Below are 17761 nucleotides of genomic sequence, written 5' to 3'. Positions count from 1 at the left end.
GAGAAACGTCAGCTTTCCTGCTCCTCTGATGCTGCTTGGCCTGCTGTGTTCATCCAGCTCTACACCTTGTTATCTTCCATACAGTGAATCAGCCAAGTGAACTTTCTCTGAATGCCTTCGACAAAATAATATTTTTTTTCAATAAGGTGACCAGAACTGCTCACAGTACTCCAAATGTGGTCTCACCAAAATTTTGTACAGTTGCAGTAAGACTTCTGTACTCTTATACTCCAAACCTTTTGAAATAGGGACAACAAAGATCTGCTTCCACAAATGAGATTAAAAGATGCAGATTGTGAAGAAAATAAATGTAGGATTACCCCTGACATCTGGTTGAAATTGAAGTATCTATAATGGTTTGGCATGTAACACTGTTTTTGGAACTCCCTTTAAGTGTGACTGTGATTAACCTATTGTTAACCAAAGGTCACCTTGAATGATTCTCATTGTGAATTGCTGTCATTACATTCTGGTCACCTCATTGCTTACTAGGATCATTTTGTCTGATAAGTAGGAAAGCGCAACAGCATGGACTCATCAATGAATAAAATCAACAATGTATTTTATAGTAAATGTGTTCAAGACAGGATAAGTAGTTGAAGAACATTTTATGGAAAAACAGAATGGCAGAATTAAAAAATTTCACACTTACTTTTGGTTTCTTTTTGCCAATTTTGAAGAAGTCCAATAGCCCTTTTTGTTCCTTTTCGTTCATGCCAGTGAGCGTTGATGCACTTTGATTGAACTCTGTAAAAATGTCAATTAAATTCTGACTTCTCTAATTAGTTAAAATGTACTTATGCAAAGAAAAGTTTCCAATTGCCCAGTAGTTTATTGCAACATCTCATATACATGCAGTTGTGAATAATATTTCACATTCAATAGTCAAACAATGCATGGAATCATTTGAATCTATGCAGGCTTTGATAATTTAAAGTGACACATTGTGTGAATTGGAAAACAGACGTAAATGTAAGCTTTGTTCTGTTATTCCATTCTTATTTGAAATTTGCTTCAGTTTCAGGGACTCCCATCTTAAAATCTATTATAAAGGAAAAAACCAACATTCTCATTAAGGGCTAAATTTATTTCTTTCATAACAGACTAGGAGGAGGCAGGACTGACCGATAAAACAAGCAATGCCAATTTTTTTCATTCCTTCAGTAACATGGGAATTGAACACGCAGAGGGCCATAACATTGAGATTCTTTACTCCACTGGCATCAAGTCATTACAAACATGAGGAGAAATTAAGGTTAAGCAAGGAGTATTTGCAGAATTTACATGGAATGAAGCCTTTGGATTATATTGTCTGTCTGCTCCTTCTTCCCACCAATGCACCTTCCCCCAAGGACACCCTTTTTCCCCAGACATTTGACTGCTCCAGCTGCACTACCTCACTGTGGTCATCTGCTGCTGTAGTCCAAACATAATTGCTCAAGATCCCTTGCTCGACACTCTCCCTCACCATTGCTACATGCTCTTCTGTTACACACTACACAACTAATTTTGTTAGGAAGCAGAAGGTGGTGTTCAAATGGTACTTTTGTGAATGGAAGCCTGAGTTCAGTGGCATACCACAGAGTTCAGTCCTGATTCCCTTGTTGTTTAATATGTACATAATTATTAAGATATGAATGTGGGAGGTATGATCAGTACATTCACAGATGATACGAAAATTGGTGGTGGGGTAAATAGCAATGAGGAAAGCCTCAAACTACAGATTGATATGTATAGGCTGGTCAGATGGGCTGAACAACAGCAAATGGAATTTAAAAGTGTGAGGTGATGCATTTTGGGAGGACTAACTAGGCAAGGGAGTTTACATTGAATGGTAACATCCTAGGAAGTACAGAGCATCAGGGGACCTTGCTGTGCAAGTCTACAGATCCTTGAAGCCACAAGACGTGCAGATAAGGTGGTTAAGAAGGCATATGGGATACTTGCGTTTATTAGTCAAGGCAGTGAATACAAGGGCAAGGAGGTTTTTATGGAGCTGTATATAACATTATGTAGGCCACAGCTGGAGTACCAAGTGTAGTTATGGTCACCATACTACAGGAAGGATTTGATTACATGAGAGGGTGCAGAGGAGATTCACCAGGATGTTGCCTGGGCTAGAGCAATTCAGTTATGAAGAGAGATTAGATAGTCCAAGATTGTTTTCCTTTGAGCACAAAAGGCTGAGGTGGGATCTGATTAAGGTGTACCAAGCTCTGAGGGGCACAGACTGGGTAGTAGGGAGAAATCTTTCCCCTTAGTAGAGGGGTCAATTACCAGGGACTGTTTTAAGGTAAAAAGCAGGCGGTTTAGAGGAGATTTGAGAAAATATTTTTCAGGTGATGGGTATCTGGAACTCACTGCCTGAAAGTGTGCGAGAGGCAAGAATCCTCAAGACATTTAAAGGAATATTTAGATGAATACTTGAAACACCATAGCATACATGGCTACAGGCCAAGTGCTGCAAAATGGGATTAGAATAGATAGATGTTTGACCAGTGGCACAGACACAATGGCTGAAGGGTCTCTTTCTGTGCTTTAAAAATTCTATGACTTTCCTCCCTGAAACGTGCCATCCCAACAACTACATGAGGCACACAGTGACTGTTTGCTGAGCACTTACATGGTTAACCAGGGTTCAATAGTGCCATGATGGTTAGAATGTTTGAGTTCACAGTAGTGGCAGTGTTCTCTTCTTGCATCACGGATCTGGGTAAATGGCAAAGGTTGAGGTGATATCCAGCCTGAGCTCAAGATATCTTCTCGGTATCTTAGAGCTCCAGGAGCCATGTGATCAGCTAAACTTGTTGCTTCAGTTCCCACCTCCAACCTGCCAGGCCTCCCTGTGCAGTTTTCCAGGGTATGAGTAGGCCTCCCAACAATGGATCAACCTCTTAGACTCAAAACACACAGGTCACACTCAGATTTCTCACCACTATGCAACTCCACTGCCCACAAGAAATCATGCACTAACACTTCAGGTTGTACAATACCCCTCGTTAAGTGCTTGTCTCCTGAACCAGAACCAACTCTGAACAATTTCTTGAGTGTACTCTCCTGCTACCAGTTCAACAACATAAGTGTGATCACCTATGTCTGGGCATTTGGTGACTCCATAGTGTTCAGGGTCCAACACATCCTGTACCTAATTTCGACCCCTGATTTTCTAATTTCAGAATAATACCCTTGCACCGATTGGAGGGGCGGTCCTATCAACCTTGCAATTGTTCAATGCTTTTCTTCTCAGTGCTTCCTTCTCTGTCCTCTTGGATACCAATATGAATACCCAGCTTAGCCACATGTGATGCTTGGCTATCCACCTATCTTTCTCCATCAGAAGGGGTGGTGAGCTCAAGGAGATGGTCCAAAGAAAGGACGAGGTCTTATCCAAAGAAGAGATATTGTGGACAGGAGTCCATGAATGAGTTTGAGCTGCTATTAAAAATATAAACTAGTTCTGGAAGTCTCTCAGGCTACTTTTGTTTAGTCTCAGGAGATAAGGTGCATGGACAGTCATGTAGAGTGTGGTTGAAACATTCACACTTTCCATTACCTTCTGGATGAAATGGGATGCTGATGCTCTTAGCAAGGCCAAAGACTTTTTAAAGTTCCTGTAGGAGCTAGCTCTCAAAGTTGCACCTCTAATCACTGTGAATCTGACATGAACACCAAAATGAATAAATCAATCACACACTAACACTCTGGTTATAATTGACTTTTTGTCACTGGTGGGAACGGCCCATGTGAACTTGAATGTCAAGTCAAAGATGAGTATAACATCCAAATACACAAGGAAGGACTGGAAATTAAGGTCACTGAAGCTTTATCCAACACACACACAAAGGTAGCAGGTGCATTAAGAAGCCCAAATAGGATTCTTGTGTATTTACAACGTCCCATGGTGCCCGATTGGAATGCCATCTGTTTGGTTTCTTGTTCAGCAATGGGTAGCTTACAACAGTGGGTTAAATTGAAATTGCAGAAATGTTTTGCACATTTGAAAACTTGCAATGCTTCCTCAGTCCTAGGCAGAGGGTAAGCGTAATTATGAGTCTTCACATTGAGTGTCTGGTAATTGACACAGATACTCAGTTTTCCATCTTTTGACCTCATGGAGACAATAGGGAGGTGTATGAATGTGATGACTCTCAGATGATATCTCGGTCCAAAGCTGCATGAGCTGATGGGGGAAGGTCCACCCTTCATAAGTCCATCCCAAGGTTAATAAGTCCATCCCGAGGTTACCATCCTCCAATAACTTCTTAAACCTGGCTCACCCACCACCCCACACCAAGGCGTAGCAGCGTGCAACCATTTACAAAGTCACGATCCAACACAGCTTGCTCCTTCCAGGCTCAAATGTAGTACTGGCAATGGTCACTCTGGTGCTGCCACTCTACCAGTGCTGTCTAACTGCTGGGTTCTGATTAGCCAACAACTGACACACAATTGCAAGCTGCGGTTCATGAAAGTGTTTTGTAGGAGTATGGCCATTTTGCTCACAACAGTAAACTTTCCCAACACCACAGGAGGTAGTCATAAAGGGCAGGAAGTGGTCTTTAATCAAGAACGTGATTGGTATAATTGGCCACCAAGTGCACAGCCATGCTGCTGAGGATGCTGCCTTCTGAATACACCATTACAGTCAGGGCACATAAGGTTTTCCTTCTCACTTCTTTCACATTCTTTTTACCTTCCAGTTCATCTTCGTAGAGACCTGGTAAAAGTCAGTGCAGATTTGCAGATATTCTTTCTTATACCAATAGGTACACTCCAAGAAAGCCTAATTTCATCTCCTTTCATGATTAAAAATCCCACAATTCTCCATTCTTTACTTATAGTTCACTTTACAGACAGGAGTCATGAACCTCTTGTCTCACTATCACTTCCAAGCTCTGAAGAACTCTCTCGTGTCTCTGTACATAATTGTGAAGCTGCAATCTGACAATGACCCTGTTCAACTTCAACATTATATCATCTTGCATGTACAAACTGTTCAACTGTACAGTTTAGCTTCCTATTTGTTTAGTACATTGTGGCTGCAAAGTGAACTGTTAACATTTCTAGCTTTCCTCAACTTCACCCCTGGTAATTTCAGCACTATTCATATTAAATGCATATGTTGCCAATTTATGTCTCTCAATGTGCAAAATTTATCCCTGGGTAAAAAAAAAATTAACCCAACACAGGTTTTTCCACAGACTCATTTTTAGGTTGTCTAAGATTCCACTGCACTTCTCCATTCAACTGTTTCATGATTTTAACCAGACTGCACCAAGCTCTGAATTTAGCTCATGAATACCAAGTAAAAACCGTAGGCTTGTTGACACCGATCCCAGAGTCTTAATTATTCAGTCACTGGTACAGATTGATGTTCCTAGCACAGGCACTACCTACTGCTTCTCATCCTTCAGACCATTTGTCAATCCATTCTCGAATCTCCATGGATTCCTAGCAAAAGAATTTGTCTTGCAAGTCCAGATATTGTCATGTTCCAAGGATTCTGGCTATCTAAAGGTTGGAGGTTTATCACACAGGACAGATCCCTGTTGAGGTTATTTAACTAATATCAACTCACTTAGGGTAGACACTTTCAGGATGGCTGCTTAGCAGTCAGCTCCCTAAGGAATTTCTTACTGAGCATCTATATTCCTTGGCTTCTCTGGATATTATGAGTCGAATTTTATGACACACCTACCCTGACTGCAGGGAGAGGGTAGGGGTGAATTGCAAAATACAGTCTGGCTTTACCCAATTCCAACCTGTCTGTTCAAATTTTACAATTTACAAATGTCAAATTCCATTTGATAACACTTCTGTGAAGAACCTTAGCACATTTAACTACATTGAACATTCTACATACAGGTAGTTCTCCAAAACACGATAGTTGCGTCCTTGTGCAACCTCCTGCTTTAGAAAATCGCACTACAGAAAATCGCGCTATAGAAAATTACCATTGAAAATCGTGTAATGGGGAAATCATAATAGAAAATAGCTATACTGTACAGTAGAAAGTTTGCGTTATCTAAACAGCATTCACTGTTCAATAATTGTGTCACAGCCAGTTCGTGTTAACAAAACATGCATCACAGCAGAAATACCTCCAAAATAAAGCTGTTGTTGTTGTTAACCAGGATACATTATAGACAGCAAAAACAAAGTTGCTGGAAAAGGTCAGCAGATCTGGCAGCATCTGTGAAGGAAAAAACAGAGTTAACATTTCGAGTCTGGTGACGCTTCCTCAGAACTGATAGTGGCTGGGAAAACATCAGTTTAGATGTAGAAAATGGGGAGGTGGGTGGGATAGGGAGTAAACAATAGGATAAAGCCTATACAGAGAGAAAGACAGTTGGACAGACAAGGAAGTTGATAATGATCAGGCTGGGAGGGTGAATAGTTGTTAATGGGGACTATTAGTGACTAACAACAGGTAGTGTAATGGCAGGCTATATGGTAACAAGGCCTGGTGTGTGGGGTAGAGGGCTGGGACATGGGAGAGTTTGGGCCCTAAAATTATTGAACTTGATATTGAGTCCAGAGGGCTGCAGGGTCCCAAGTGGAAAATGAGGTGTTGTTCTTCCAGCTTGCATTGAGCTTTGCTGGAACACTGCAGCAAGCCAAAGACAGACACGTTGGCCAGGGAACAGGGTGGTGTGTTAAAGTGGCAGGCAACAGGTAGCTCAGGGTCTGTTTTGTGAGCAGAACTTAGATGTTCTGCAAAGTGGTCACCCAGTCGACGCTTCATTTCCCCAGTGTAGAGGAGACCACATTGTAAGCAGCAAATGCAGTAGACTAGATTCTGGGAAGTACAGGTGAAATGTTGCTTCACCTGGAAGGTATGTTTGGGCCCTTGGATACTGGGGAGGGAGGAGGTAAATGGGCAGATGTTGCACCTTCGCCGGTTACAGTGAAAGGTGCTGTAGGGCTGTGGAGAGTTGTTGGGGGTGAAGGAAGTGTGGACCAAAGTGTCCCGGAGGGAACGGTCCCTGCGGAAGGCAGACAAGGGACGGGAGGGGAATATGTGTCTGATGGTGGCATCTTGCTGGAGGTGGCGGAAATGGTGTCTGATGATCATCAGATGTGTTCTGAGGAAGGGTCACCGGACCTGAAACATTAACTCTTTTTTCTCCATCACAGATGCTGCCAGACCTGCTGAGCTTTTACAGCAACTTTGTTTTTGTTCCCAAACATATCTTCCAGGTGAAACAACATTTCACCTCCACTTCCAGAATCTAGTCTACTGCATTCGCTGCTTACAATGTGGTCTCCTCTATATTGGGGAAACGAAGCGTAGACTGGGTGACCACTTCGCAGAACATCTACGTTCTGCTCGCAAAAAAGACCCTGAACTACCTGTTGCCTGCCACTTTAATGCACCACCCTATTCCCTGGCCAACATGTCTGTCTTTGGCTTGCTACAGTGTTCCAGAGAAGCCCAACGCAAGCCGGAAGAACAACGCCTCATTTTCCGCTTGGGGACGCTGCAGCCCTTCGGACTCAATATCGAGTTCAATAATTTTAGGGCCTAAACTCTCCCATGGCCCAAACCCCCAACCCCACACACCAGGCCTTGTTACCACATAGCCTGCTATTACACATTACCTGTTGTTAGTCACTAACAGTTCCCATTAACAACTATTCACCCTCCCAGCCTGATCATTATCAACTTCTTTGTCCGTCCAACTGTCTTTCTTCTCTATAGGCTCTATCCTATTGTTTACTCCCTACCCCACCCCCTCCCTTTTTTTTGCATATAAACTGACGTTTTCCCAGCTACCATCAGTTCTGAGGAAGGGTCACTGGATCAGAAACGTTAACTCTGTTTCTTCCTTCACAGATGCTGCCAGACCTGCTGAGCTTTTCCAGCAACTTTGATTTTGTTCCTGATTTACAGCATCCGCAGTTCTTTCGGTTTTATTACATTATACAGAGGATAGAGATGGAGCATGAGACTGCAACAACAAAAGGGTTCAAGGATTTGTTTGCTTTAGGAGAAAGGTAATGACAGCAGTGTTGGAGGCAACAGAGGCAATACCAGTGGAAACACAGTCATTAAGATGTGAGATCGGGTTAAGGACAGAGGGAAATCTGAAATAAAGCTTAGATTCCTGCAGTAGGAAAAGAAAGGGAAGCAGCAGAGGCAGCTGAACAAATGGCCTCAACGTAATGACAAAGAAGTTCATCAGCTCCTTAACTGTTCAAAGTAGAAGAGACAGGGAAGGTGAGTGTGAGCTTGAGGAGATCATTTTCAGCACAGTTTTGACACAGTGTCATACACCCTTAACAACAGTAATTTACTATGCCTTGCCTTGCAAGACAAAATTACAAAAATTTTATATGAGCATTGCATTAAAACTCTTGAGTTAATGTGAATAAAAATAATGCAAGTTTTCATTCTTTTTCACATCCAGTAACAGTCATCAAGTTTTTGATTTTTACAATGAAAGATTTATTCTGTGTTCCATCTGTGCCATGACAATGGATCAGAACCCAAAGAACTTATGGACATATTGAACTTTTAATTCCAGCATGAGTTTTTTTTAGAAAAAAGGACTGTCTGGCAGAGTCCTATGTGGGCCCAAGAAACGTTTGGGTAATTTTTTGATCTTGGCTGTATACAGCAATGCTCCTGAGAAGGATATAGTGCATCAGGACTTTACAGTGAATAGTTTGTGTTAATTCCAGACCAGATTAAAAAATCAGAAAGTGGTTATTTAAGCTGAGTGCAGTGAACCTGAAGTGTATGATAGTTCCAGGAAGAAGCTATCGCAGTTCAAGTTTAAAAACTGAAGTCCCAAGTGATTTAAACCTATTGAAATGTTAGATACAGGGATACTGGTTTAAGTAGAATACGAATGGTGTTTTGAGTACAGCATTAGAAATGTTGTTTTCAGAACTACACCAGTGGTGTTTTAGACACTATACAAATGCTACTTTGTTTCTTCTCAATTTATAAAGGAGTGTTTTGGGATTAATGCAATTATACTTCCATGATGCATTTAAAATCTTTGAATTTATATTGTAAGTATTTGTATTATTCTAGTTTCATTTAGTTCCTCTGAAAATAAACTCCCATGCTGTTCTTATTAAAGCTAAATCTGCAGCATTGTGTGCTTTTGTTTCAGTGAGAGGCCACTTTTTAAAATCAAAATAAAATCAAATATGATTTATCAAGATAGATTCATGATGGGGAATTGGACTTGGCCAGTAACAATATCTGCTATTTCTGGACAAACTCACCTCTACTAATATCCAGAGCATACAATTCCCGGGTTTCCAAATCATTTAACGATTTTGAAAGATCCACCTTTTCCCTTCTGATGTTGTCTTTCAGGAGTACAAGGTGATCTGAATTGAAGTCACATTTCTCACATATAACTGGCAGCAGATTCTGCAAGGGTACAAATGGACTGACTCGCACCACAGTTTTTTGTGTCTTGTGGAAATTCACCACCAACCTCACAGTTTTCTGTAATGGTAAACAAATTAGATTAAGAATCAACACAAATAATAACATGTCCATCAGAATAGATAAATGTTTCATTTAACCACTGGCAATTTTGTAATTTTATTAGCTTGTAGCACTCTATCATGAAGACATTTTCAAGAGCTTGGTGCACAGAACGCAATAAAATACACACATGTAAGTTGTACCGTAAGTAGAAACTATGTATCAATATATATTATCCACAATGAAGAAGCATTCATAACTCATCAAAATTTTCAATCTATTCAAACTTATCCATCATCCTTCATTTCTAAACCCCATCAAAAGTACTCAAATTATTGTTTCCTAACCTTTGAAACCACCTTTGCCACATTCTATGCAATTCTGTGAAAATTTTGGTGAATGGACATAAACATCAAAGAGGCACGGCAAATTAATTAGGAATCACATTTTCGGTGCACTGAATTATCTGAATAATAGCACAATTAGTATAAAAAGGTTTTTAAAAATTACATACAATAATGCTTCTGATTTGTTACCTACTTCAGGCACTACAGGTGGGGGTCTTCTTGGCTTCTCCTCAATAACTTTCTGCTTTATGAACACTTTGTCTATATCCAAAACTCCGACTGGGGTATTTGGCTTGAAGCCCAATGGTTTGCACGTCTCTCTGGATTGCAGTTCAAGGGTATGATGGGTTGGATTCAAATGATACTGGCTGCACAAGTCAATCAAGAGATCCATCACTGCTTTGCTGTAGTGGAAAAAAAAATTTAAATAAAAAATTATGAATGTATGTCACCTTTCAAACTGACACATCATCTGTGCATTTTGAAGACTGTTAAATTAAAAACTAAAATGCTCCTAAAATCTTACAACAATAAATTTATAACTCACTTTTATTTGGTGATTTTATTTAACATTTACTTTTTACTTGAATGGTGCTTCAAACTTGCCACAGATAGCTTCTCAGGTTTAGTGGTGTCAGTCACTCCTGTAGGCAGTTTGCCCATATTACCTTCACAAGAACTGACTCATCTTGCTCTATATCTAAACTCAAGAAACATTAGAACACTTTTGTGACAAAAATTAAACAACTTTAAACAGAAGGCGCTGGTGAAACTCAGCAGGTCTGGCAGCATTAATGGAGAGTGAACCAATGTTAATGTTTGAAGTCCAGTATGACTACTGTAATTGTATACTCGATGCCATCATCAAATTTTTGTTCAATTGGGTCCTTTTGTTGGACTTTATTTTAGTGACTCACATTCACCTGAGCAGCTGCAGAACTTTTTCAAAATAAGAGTCATATTGGACTTGATATGTAACTCAGTCTCTCTCCACAGTTGTTGCCAGACCTGCTGAGTTTCTACAGCATTTTCTGTTTTTATTTCAGATCTCTAGCATCCACAATACTTTACAATTATTTGAATAGTTCTATCATTTTGCATGTATTTGTTTAATCTCTTTATACATGGGATGAACTTTAGCTAGACTGGCTTGTTCCAAAGTGAAATGAAACATACAGAGCAGCATTTAGGATCAGAATTGTTCAGTTCAATTGATGCAGTTTTGCTTCACTGTAACAACCTTAGAATAGTGAATGTTTAGGGTTATCCAACTTGGCAAAATCAGAACAAACTCTCCTGCATTCTATCATGCACTCTGAGGGCAGAAGCTCTTCTTTCTACGGCTTTCCTGGCATTTTCAGGCTTTTGTTGTCCAACGCCTTGTCCCTTTGTCCTCACTTCAGATTCTGCTTCAAGTCAAACCTGATTATTCACAACCCCTACTCAGCATGGAGTTCACCAGCCAAACTCAGCAATGACCCCCTCAGAGTTCAAATGAATAGGGCTGTCACAGCATCTAGTGTGAGTAGTTGCTAAAATGTCAAAACATTTTTTTTTTGGTGGGATGCCAGTCCAGACACCCCATTCAAGACTTAGAACATTGAGATATATTCTACTTTTCAGTGAATTTAATTTTTTAAATGCAAACTTTAACTTAAAAGTGTTTTTCAGTATGACCCTCACCTTGATCCTTTCCATGAAAGGGTCACAAAATTTAGAAGCATGACATTTTGCAGTACATTTCAACTGTTCACTCATTTTGAAATGGTTACTAACTCAATATAAATGAAGCATGAAACAATAAATGAACAAAATACAATTAACAAACACAAACGTTTAGAGAACTGCAATAAGACAATTAAAACTATTTAATTTAAACCTTTTATTAATTTCTTGCCTCATAACAATAAAGGATCATCATTGAAGCTTCACAACATGATCTTATAAAAAACTTTGCTAGCATAGCAATACTGGAGATAGTGAATCTTGTTGTAAACAGAATTTTATTTATTAATGGAAATTAAGAACTGTGAATGAAAATTGGGATTATTAGCAATTGTGTTTTGTTAGTATGAATACCACAGAGTTCCAAATTTGTATCCGCAACACAGGCACACTTGAGCGGCAATGCTGCCAGACACTAGATCACTGAGGCTGTTAGTGTTTTAAAAGTTTGTGGATAATGCAAAACTTGGCAAAGTTATAAATATTGAGCATCATAATAGAAGACCTCAGTAGATTAGTATAATGGGAAGATACACTGCACATGCAATTCAATAAGGCTTTCCTTATGCAATTTGTAATGCAAGTAATGCAATTTGAGAGAAAAAAATTGGAGAGACAGTATCATCAGAAAATGAAGGGTCCCGACCCAAAACGTCAGCTTTCCTGTTCCTCTAATGCTGCCTGTATTCCTGAAGCACCACACTTTTTTATCTCTGACTCCAGCATATGCAGTTTTTGCTATTTCATCATCTCGATGGTGCTATCTTGAGGAGGTGTCCTGATGAAAGGTCATCTGCTTGAAATATAATGCCTTCATAGAATCCCTACAGTGTGAAAGCAAGCCATTTATCCAATCAAGTCAACATCAACCCTCCAAATAGCATCCCACCCGAACCCACCCCACTACCCTATCCCTGGAACCCCGCAATTCCCATGGCTGATTCACCTAACCTACACATCCCTGGACACTATGGGCAATTTAGCATGGCCGATCCATCTAACATGCACATCTTTGGAATGCGGGAGAAAACCAAAGCACCCGGAGGAAACCTACGCAGACATGGGAAGAATGTGTAATCTCCACACAGACAGTTGCCTCAGGGTGGAATCGAATCTGGGTTCCTGGCGCTGTGAGGCTGCAGTGCTAACCACAGAGCCACGGTGCCACCCCAAAGTCTGATGCTCTGCTGCTCTGAACTATCCGGACTCACAAGTGGTGCTGGACCTGTTGAGTATTTGCAGTTTATTTTTTATTTCAAATTTCCAGCATTTGCATTATTTTGCTTTTATATTAGTGTTTAAATCTTTGCCATTTCTGATCCAGGAATGTCTGCCTTGAAGAAGTTTCACTCTTCTCTCCAATGGGTCTTCCAATTGTCTCTTCTACCTCGTACCACTTATTTGCTTTTGAGTTTCTTTATGTTTGATCAGATAGCTAAAGAAGTCTACTTCCACAGACATGTTTCTTTCTTCAGCAATTGCCTTCAGCTTCAATTTATTCCAACTTGATGGATTCCAACTTAATCTCTACCTTTCTTGTTAGGATCACAGATACATCCAAGATATCCAGAACTCTCCAAATCACTGATCTTGCTGCATTATACTCCAATATTCTCTCTCCACCCGGACCTTTCCCTCCAGTCTTTGACCTTAACTAGATCTTTTCACTGAGAACTGCTGGCATGACATCAGATATCTGAAATTCTCTGCTCCTCTTCTCCTTCATTCTAAACAATTTCTTTCTGAATTTGCTGAAGTCCATTCTGGCAGTTGCAACCTTAATATCATCATCCAATTCACCGACATAAATATCACCGGTGTTGTACAGATTTCTAACTACCAGGGGCCAAATGCCAACTATCACCATTTTCTCCTACCCCCCCCTGTGAACCATGCTATCACTATTGACTATCAAGCCATTGTGTCAAGGACTATCACTGACATTATCATGTCTGAATATCTTCCCTCCACAACCTCTAGCACTCCCCAACCCCAAGAAGCACACTTCTATTCCCCTCCCAACATCAATAAACAAAACTTTTACTGACTGCTCCCACCTCATTGAACTCATTTCTTCCTATATCAATTCAATTTTTTTCTCTCTTGAATACTCTTTACCTATTCACATTCATGGCTCTTTTGCTTTCCTGTGTCACTTCAACATTTCCAAGTTTCCTGGCTCCAATTATTTCCTCTTCACTACAGACCCCAATCCTTTTGAACGTTATCCCCACCAGAACAGTCTTAGAGCTTCCCATTTCTTCCTTAAGCCAAGGTCCAATTTGTTTTCTCTCTGAACAACCTTTCCTTCGAACTCGACTCCCTATCCAGTCCTGATAAAAGGTCATTGGCCTGAAACGTAACTCCGATTCTTTCCACAAATGTTGCCTGACCTGCTGAGTATTTTGTTGATTTTGTTTTCATATAAAAGAAACAACTTGCTTCCACATTGCGAGTTTAGTACAGTAAAATATCACAAGGGACTTCAAGGGGCCTTACCAAGGAAAATTTGATACTAAACCACTAAAGAAATTCTTAGGACTGATAAGGTAGCTTTTAGGGAATATCTTAAAACACGTATAGAGTCCATTTGTTGATTGCATAGCAATTTCAGAGGTCCTTCAACCGCAGCACCCATACCTCATGCAGCATTGTGGCTATCCTGAATGCTGTGGCTGTCTAATTCATCTCTGAACACTATTTATTAATACTACGAACTTTGACCAAGCAAGACTGTTGCACTGGCTGTGCTACAGAGTCTAATGTCTTAGCCATAGTGTTACAACAATGTCAAACAAATTAGGGGCTGTCTACATCTAAGAGCAATACCTTGCATGACTTTATTTGGCCTGATTTGGGAAAGCTTCCCAAATTAACTGCAAGTATATTCATCTTATACTTTCAAAACTACTCAACATTTAGTTTCTTTTTGTGGATAACAGTAGCCAATTAACTGTCATATAATGCTCAATTTTGTTAAACAAAATAGCTCCTTTAGATGCTTTTCATTCAACCTCTTCCAGAGGCAAAGAAAAGTATTTTTGGAGACATAAAAAAGTTACAACAGGCATGCTACAGAGAGGATGTTTTTACAGCTTTTCATTTACAGAGGGAGGTATAAGTAATGACTGCTATTATCACAATATGTTCTAGGGAGGGTCTATTGTACTTGGGAAAAAATACTAATGGATGGGGTCATCCAAGTAATTATTTATGATCTCAACAGAAAGAATTCAGTCAGGAAACCTGCCAGGTGAAAGAAAAGCTATCATGCTGTTTGCTTGTCAAGTTTGAGGGGGAAAAATTGTTCTCTAATAGACATCACATGATGTGTCAAAGCAGTCCAAACTTCATAGGAATGAAAGCCAAACAGATATGCTCTGTAGCCTTCTCTATACATTTAGATTCAAAGAAATGCTAGCATTTTCTAAGAATCTTCTCAAAAACAAAGATAAAATCGCTTACAAAATGAGTACTGATTATCCATCTTAAAACTAGTTGTTTGCATTTATTTTCCATAATTAAGTACATCCGAAATTAGATTATTCACCACATAGCAATTGCTTTTCTTTGCAGCATTACATTTGAAGCAATAATGAAAGACTGCCAAACTACTGAAAATGAGTAATTAAGATTATCTGATCAAACAGATAACTCAATCAATTTAGTTGGTAACTCAAGCATGTAACAGTTTTGCAATCCTGCTGCCATATATATTTGTCTTCAAACCAAGTTCTAGTCTATTCAAATTCCAAGGTTTCCATCCCCGGGGTTTGAATCAAGTAAGTGAGAACATTGCAAATGTATCATTTGGGTCATCTGCTATGTTCTCTCAATTCATGGAAAAATTATTTTGAATTGGAAAATTATGTATGTCACTCCACTATTTTAGCAAAAAAATAGAAGGAAACGAGGGAATTATAGACACAGTGGCCAACTGTGATTAAAAATTCCTACAATTCCGAATTAAGGACAGTGTAAGCAAATACGTTAAATGGAATTTTGCCTCCTGTGGCATTGTGACAGGAATGGTATGTTAAGGTGACTAAGTAAGGCGAGAATGAAAAAATCTAAATCTCAATTTGGAGAAAAACTCGCATAATTTCCCCCTTAAGCCTTAAATGGTGACTTCAGAATCTTATCCTTGAATAGGCAACAAAAAAAGCAATGTCACCCACACAAAGGGTAGCAGCCTGTAACTCAGTGCTGAAGAAAGTATGCATTAAATAGGCAATATCACCCATACTAAAGCTGGATGTATCCAAGTAAGCACTAAAGTCCTTAATTATGGCAACGGACTTATTTCCATGCATTTATATATCATAAATACCCCAACATTCCCTGCTCACATCACACTTCCACTTCGCCTCTCCTTCATTAAGAAACTAAGAGATTAAAAACAACCCAACAGGTAAAACAGCATGGGAACCTTTCGGCTACACCTCACAGAATGCTTGTCCCACAAGCATTTTTTTCTGCACAACATCCGTGCATGCTCATGATCATCATTCTCAACACTTCATCCTCGCGACTTGGCATCAGCAAAGCACCATCCTCACAAAATCGTGTCTGCTCTTGAACCAACTCAGCCACTTCTACAAATCTTCAACGTCCTACTTTGGAACTGAAGGGTACCTATGATTTGCATGCATCTGTCAGGTCACTTTGCATGTAAGGGCAGCTGGGTGTCTCATGCATTTACAAAGGATGTTTTGGAGCTGACCATAGACAAGGCATCTTGTGGCCCTTAGCATGCCTTGTTAGCACTCGCTAATTTTAGCACTTATTTGGATGCATCCAGGGAAATCCCCAAGGGAATTTCCGAAGTCATGGACTCTCAAGGTTAAGTTGGTACATTAATAGTGATGTGAAGAGTCTTCTTTCCAGGTTATTGAATGTCTTTGTGAAATCCCCTTCATGTTCCTGTGCCTGCCTGCCTCTGCAACTTGGCAAAGTAATTTCTGGCAGAGAACAGGGCACAAATTCTGCCCGAGACTAAGCAGGTGCCTGGTCTCTGCCAGTCCTCTGAGTGTCAGAAACCTGGGGGCTTCTTCCTTGATAAGCTACAGAGAAGTGTCAGTGTGATGCTCAATGATTGTGTCCCCAGGGATAATTTAAATAAAGTATCTATTGAGGTGAAAATCTCTGCGAATCATGCAGGTTAATGTCCAGTTGATGTATGTTCTGAGGGATCCGTGGCTACTTCCTTGGAGATGGAGCTGCCTTTTCGCAGAGGTCCCCTAGGCACTAACTTTCCTTCATACCTATGTAATTGGTTTTATTTAAGTTCAAGTTTTAGTTTTGGACTGAAATATGTCACACTATAATCTAAAGTGAAATTTGATTATAAACACTCTCTCACAGAGCATTGGAATGGGTGAAGGGAGCAGAGAAATTAAAATGGCCAATATAATGTCAACAGTTCTTACTGAAGAGGTCAAATGCAGGTAAGAGGCCAAGGGGATCGGTCAAGATGGAGGGACGGTATTAAAGATATTAAAGGTATTAAAGAGTAAAAGGATCCATAGCATGAGGAGAAGACTCATGTCTAAAGAAATGGACATAGAGGTAGAAGAAGATTCAATGCCATGTTCTACCCAAACTTCATTGGAGTGGGGGCGCAAGAGATACAGCAAAAAGCAAAATCCTTCGCGAGCACAGAGCGTAGGGCATCAGAGTGTAGAAGGTCAGAAGGTATAGTAAACACACAACAAGAGGTGGGATTAGAAGAAGGGATGGAGTTAGAGGGAAGGGAAGGGGAAGAAGGATCCAGGGAAGAATCAGTACCTGTCAGTTTTCAGAGCTTGCGGTGTTTAACACTTAAAAGGAAGACAAAAGATTTCTTGTCAAAGAATCAAATGAGACCAAGAATGAAATGGAACTGGGGTCATGGACAACTTTGGTGCAGTGTGAGGCAGTGCTGCTGAGAGAGAGAGGTCAATATTGTGCATGTGGTGACACATCACATTGAGCACAGATCGCAGGATGTGATGAGAACAGCAATCTGAGGAGCACTGTACTCACGCAGATACCTGTAGTCGTGGGTAGATTTAAAACATAAAGGATGAATTTCAGTCGGAATCTGTATGGGGTAAGTCAAGGCCAAAGTCAGTCACTGAAGAAAGAGATGTGCTTGTGAATGACAGTTTTGCCAAACACTTTATCAAACTCTAGGAGGGAAGTAAAAAGCAATGGAAATGTAAAAATGTTGTCTCTTCGTGGTCACATCCCCTATGCC

General features: G+C 40.1%; 1 protein-coding gene across 1 annotated transcript in view; it reads right to left on the bottom strand.

Annotated features, from left to right (window-relative positions):
- Nucleotides 1-17761, bottom strand: part of LOC109911644 (protein cordon-bleu-like) — a 167635-nt gene that overhangs the window by 33150 nt on the left and 116724 nt on the right. The window contains exons 4-6 of the mRNA XM_048607780.1: nucleotides 9992-10202; nucleotides 9241-9469; nucleotides 653-747 (exon numbers count right to left, since the gene is read on the bottom strand). Of these exons, the coding sequence (XP_048463737.1) occupies nucleotides 653-747; nucleotides 9241-9469; nucleotides 9992-10202 (535 nt within the window). The remainder of the gene's footprint in view (nucleotides 1-652; nucleotides 748-9240; nucleotides 9470-9991; nucleotides 10203-17761) is intronic.

This window comes from Rhincodon typus, chromosome 2 (genome assembly GCF_021869965.1).
Source record: "Rhincodon typus isolate 14 chromosome 2, sRhiTyp1.1, whole genome shotgun sequence".
Lineage (NCBI taxonomy): Eukaryota > Metazoa > Chordata > Chondrichthyes > Orectolobiformes > Rhincodontidae > Rhincodon > Rhincodon typus.
This window is presented reverse-complemented; position numbering and strand designations above follow the sequence as displayed.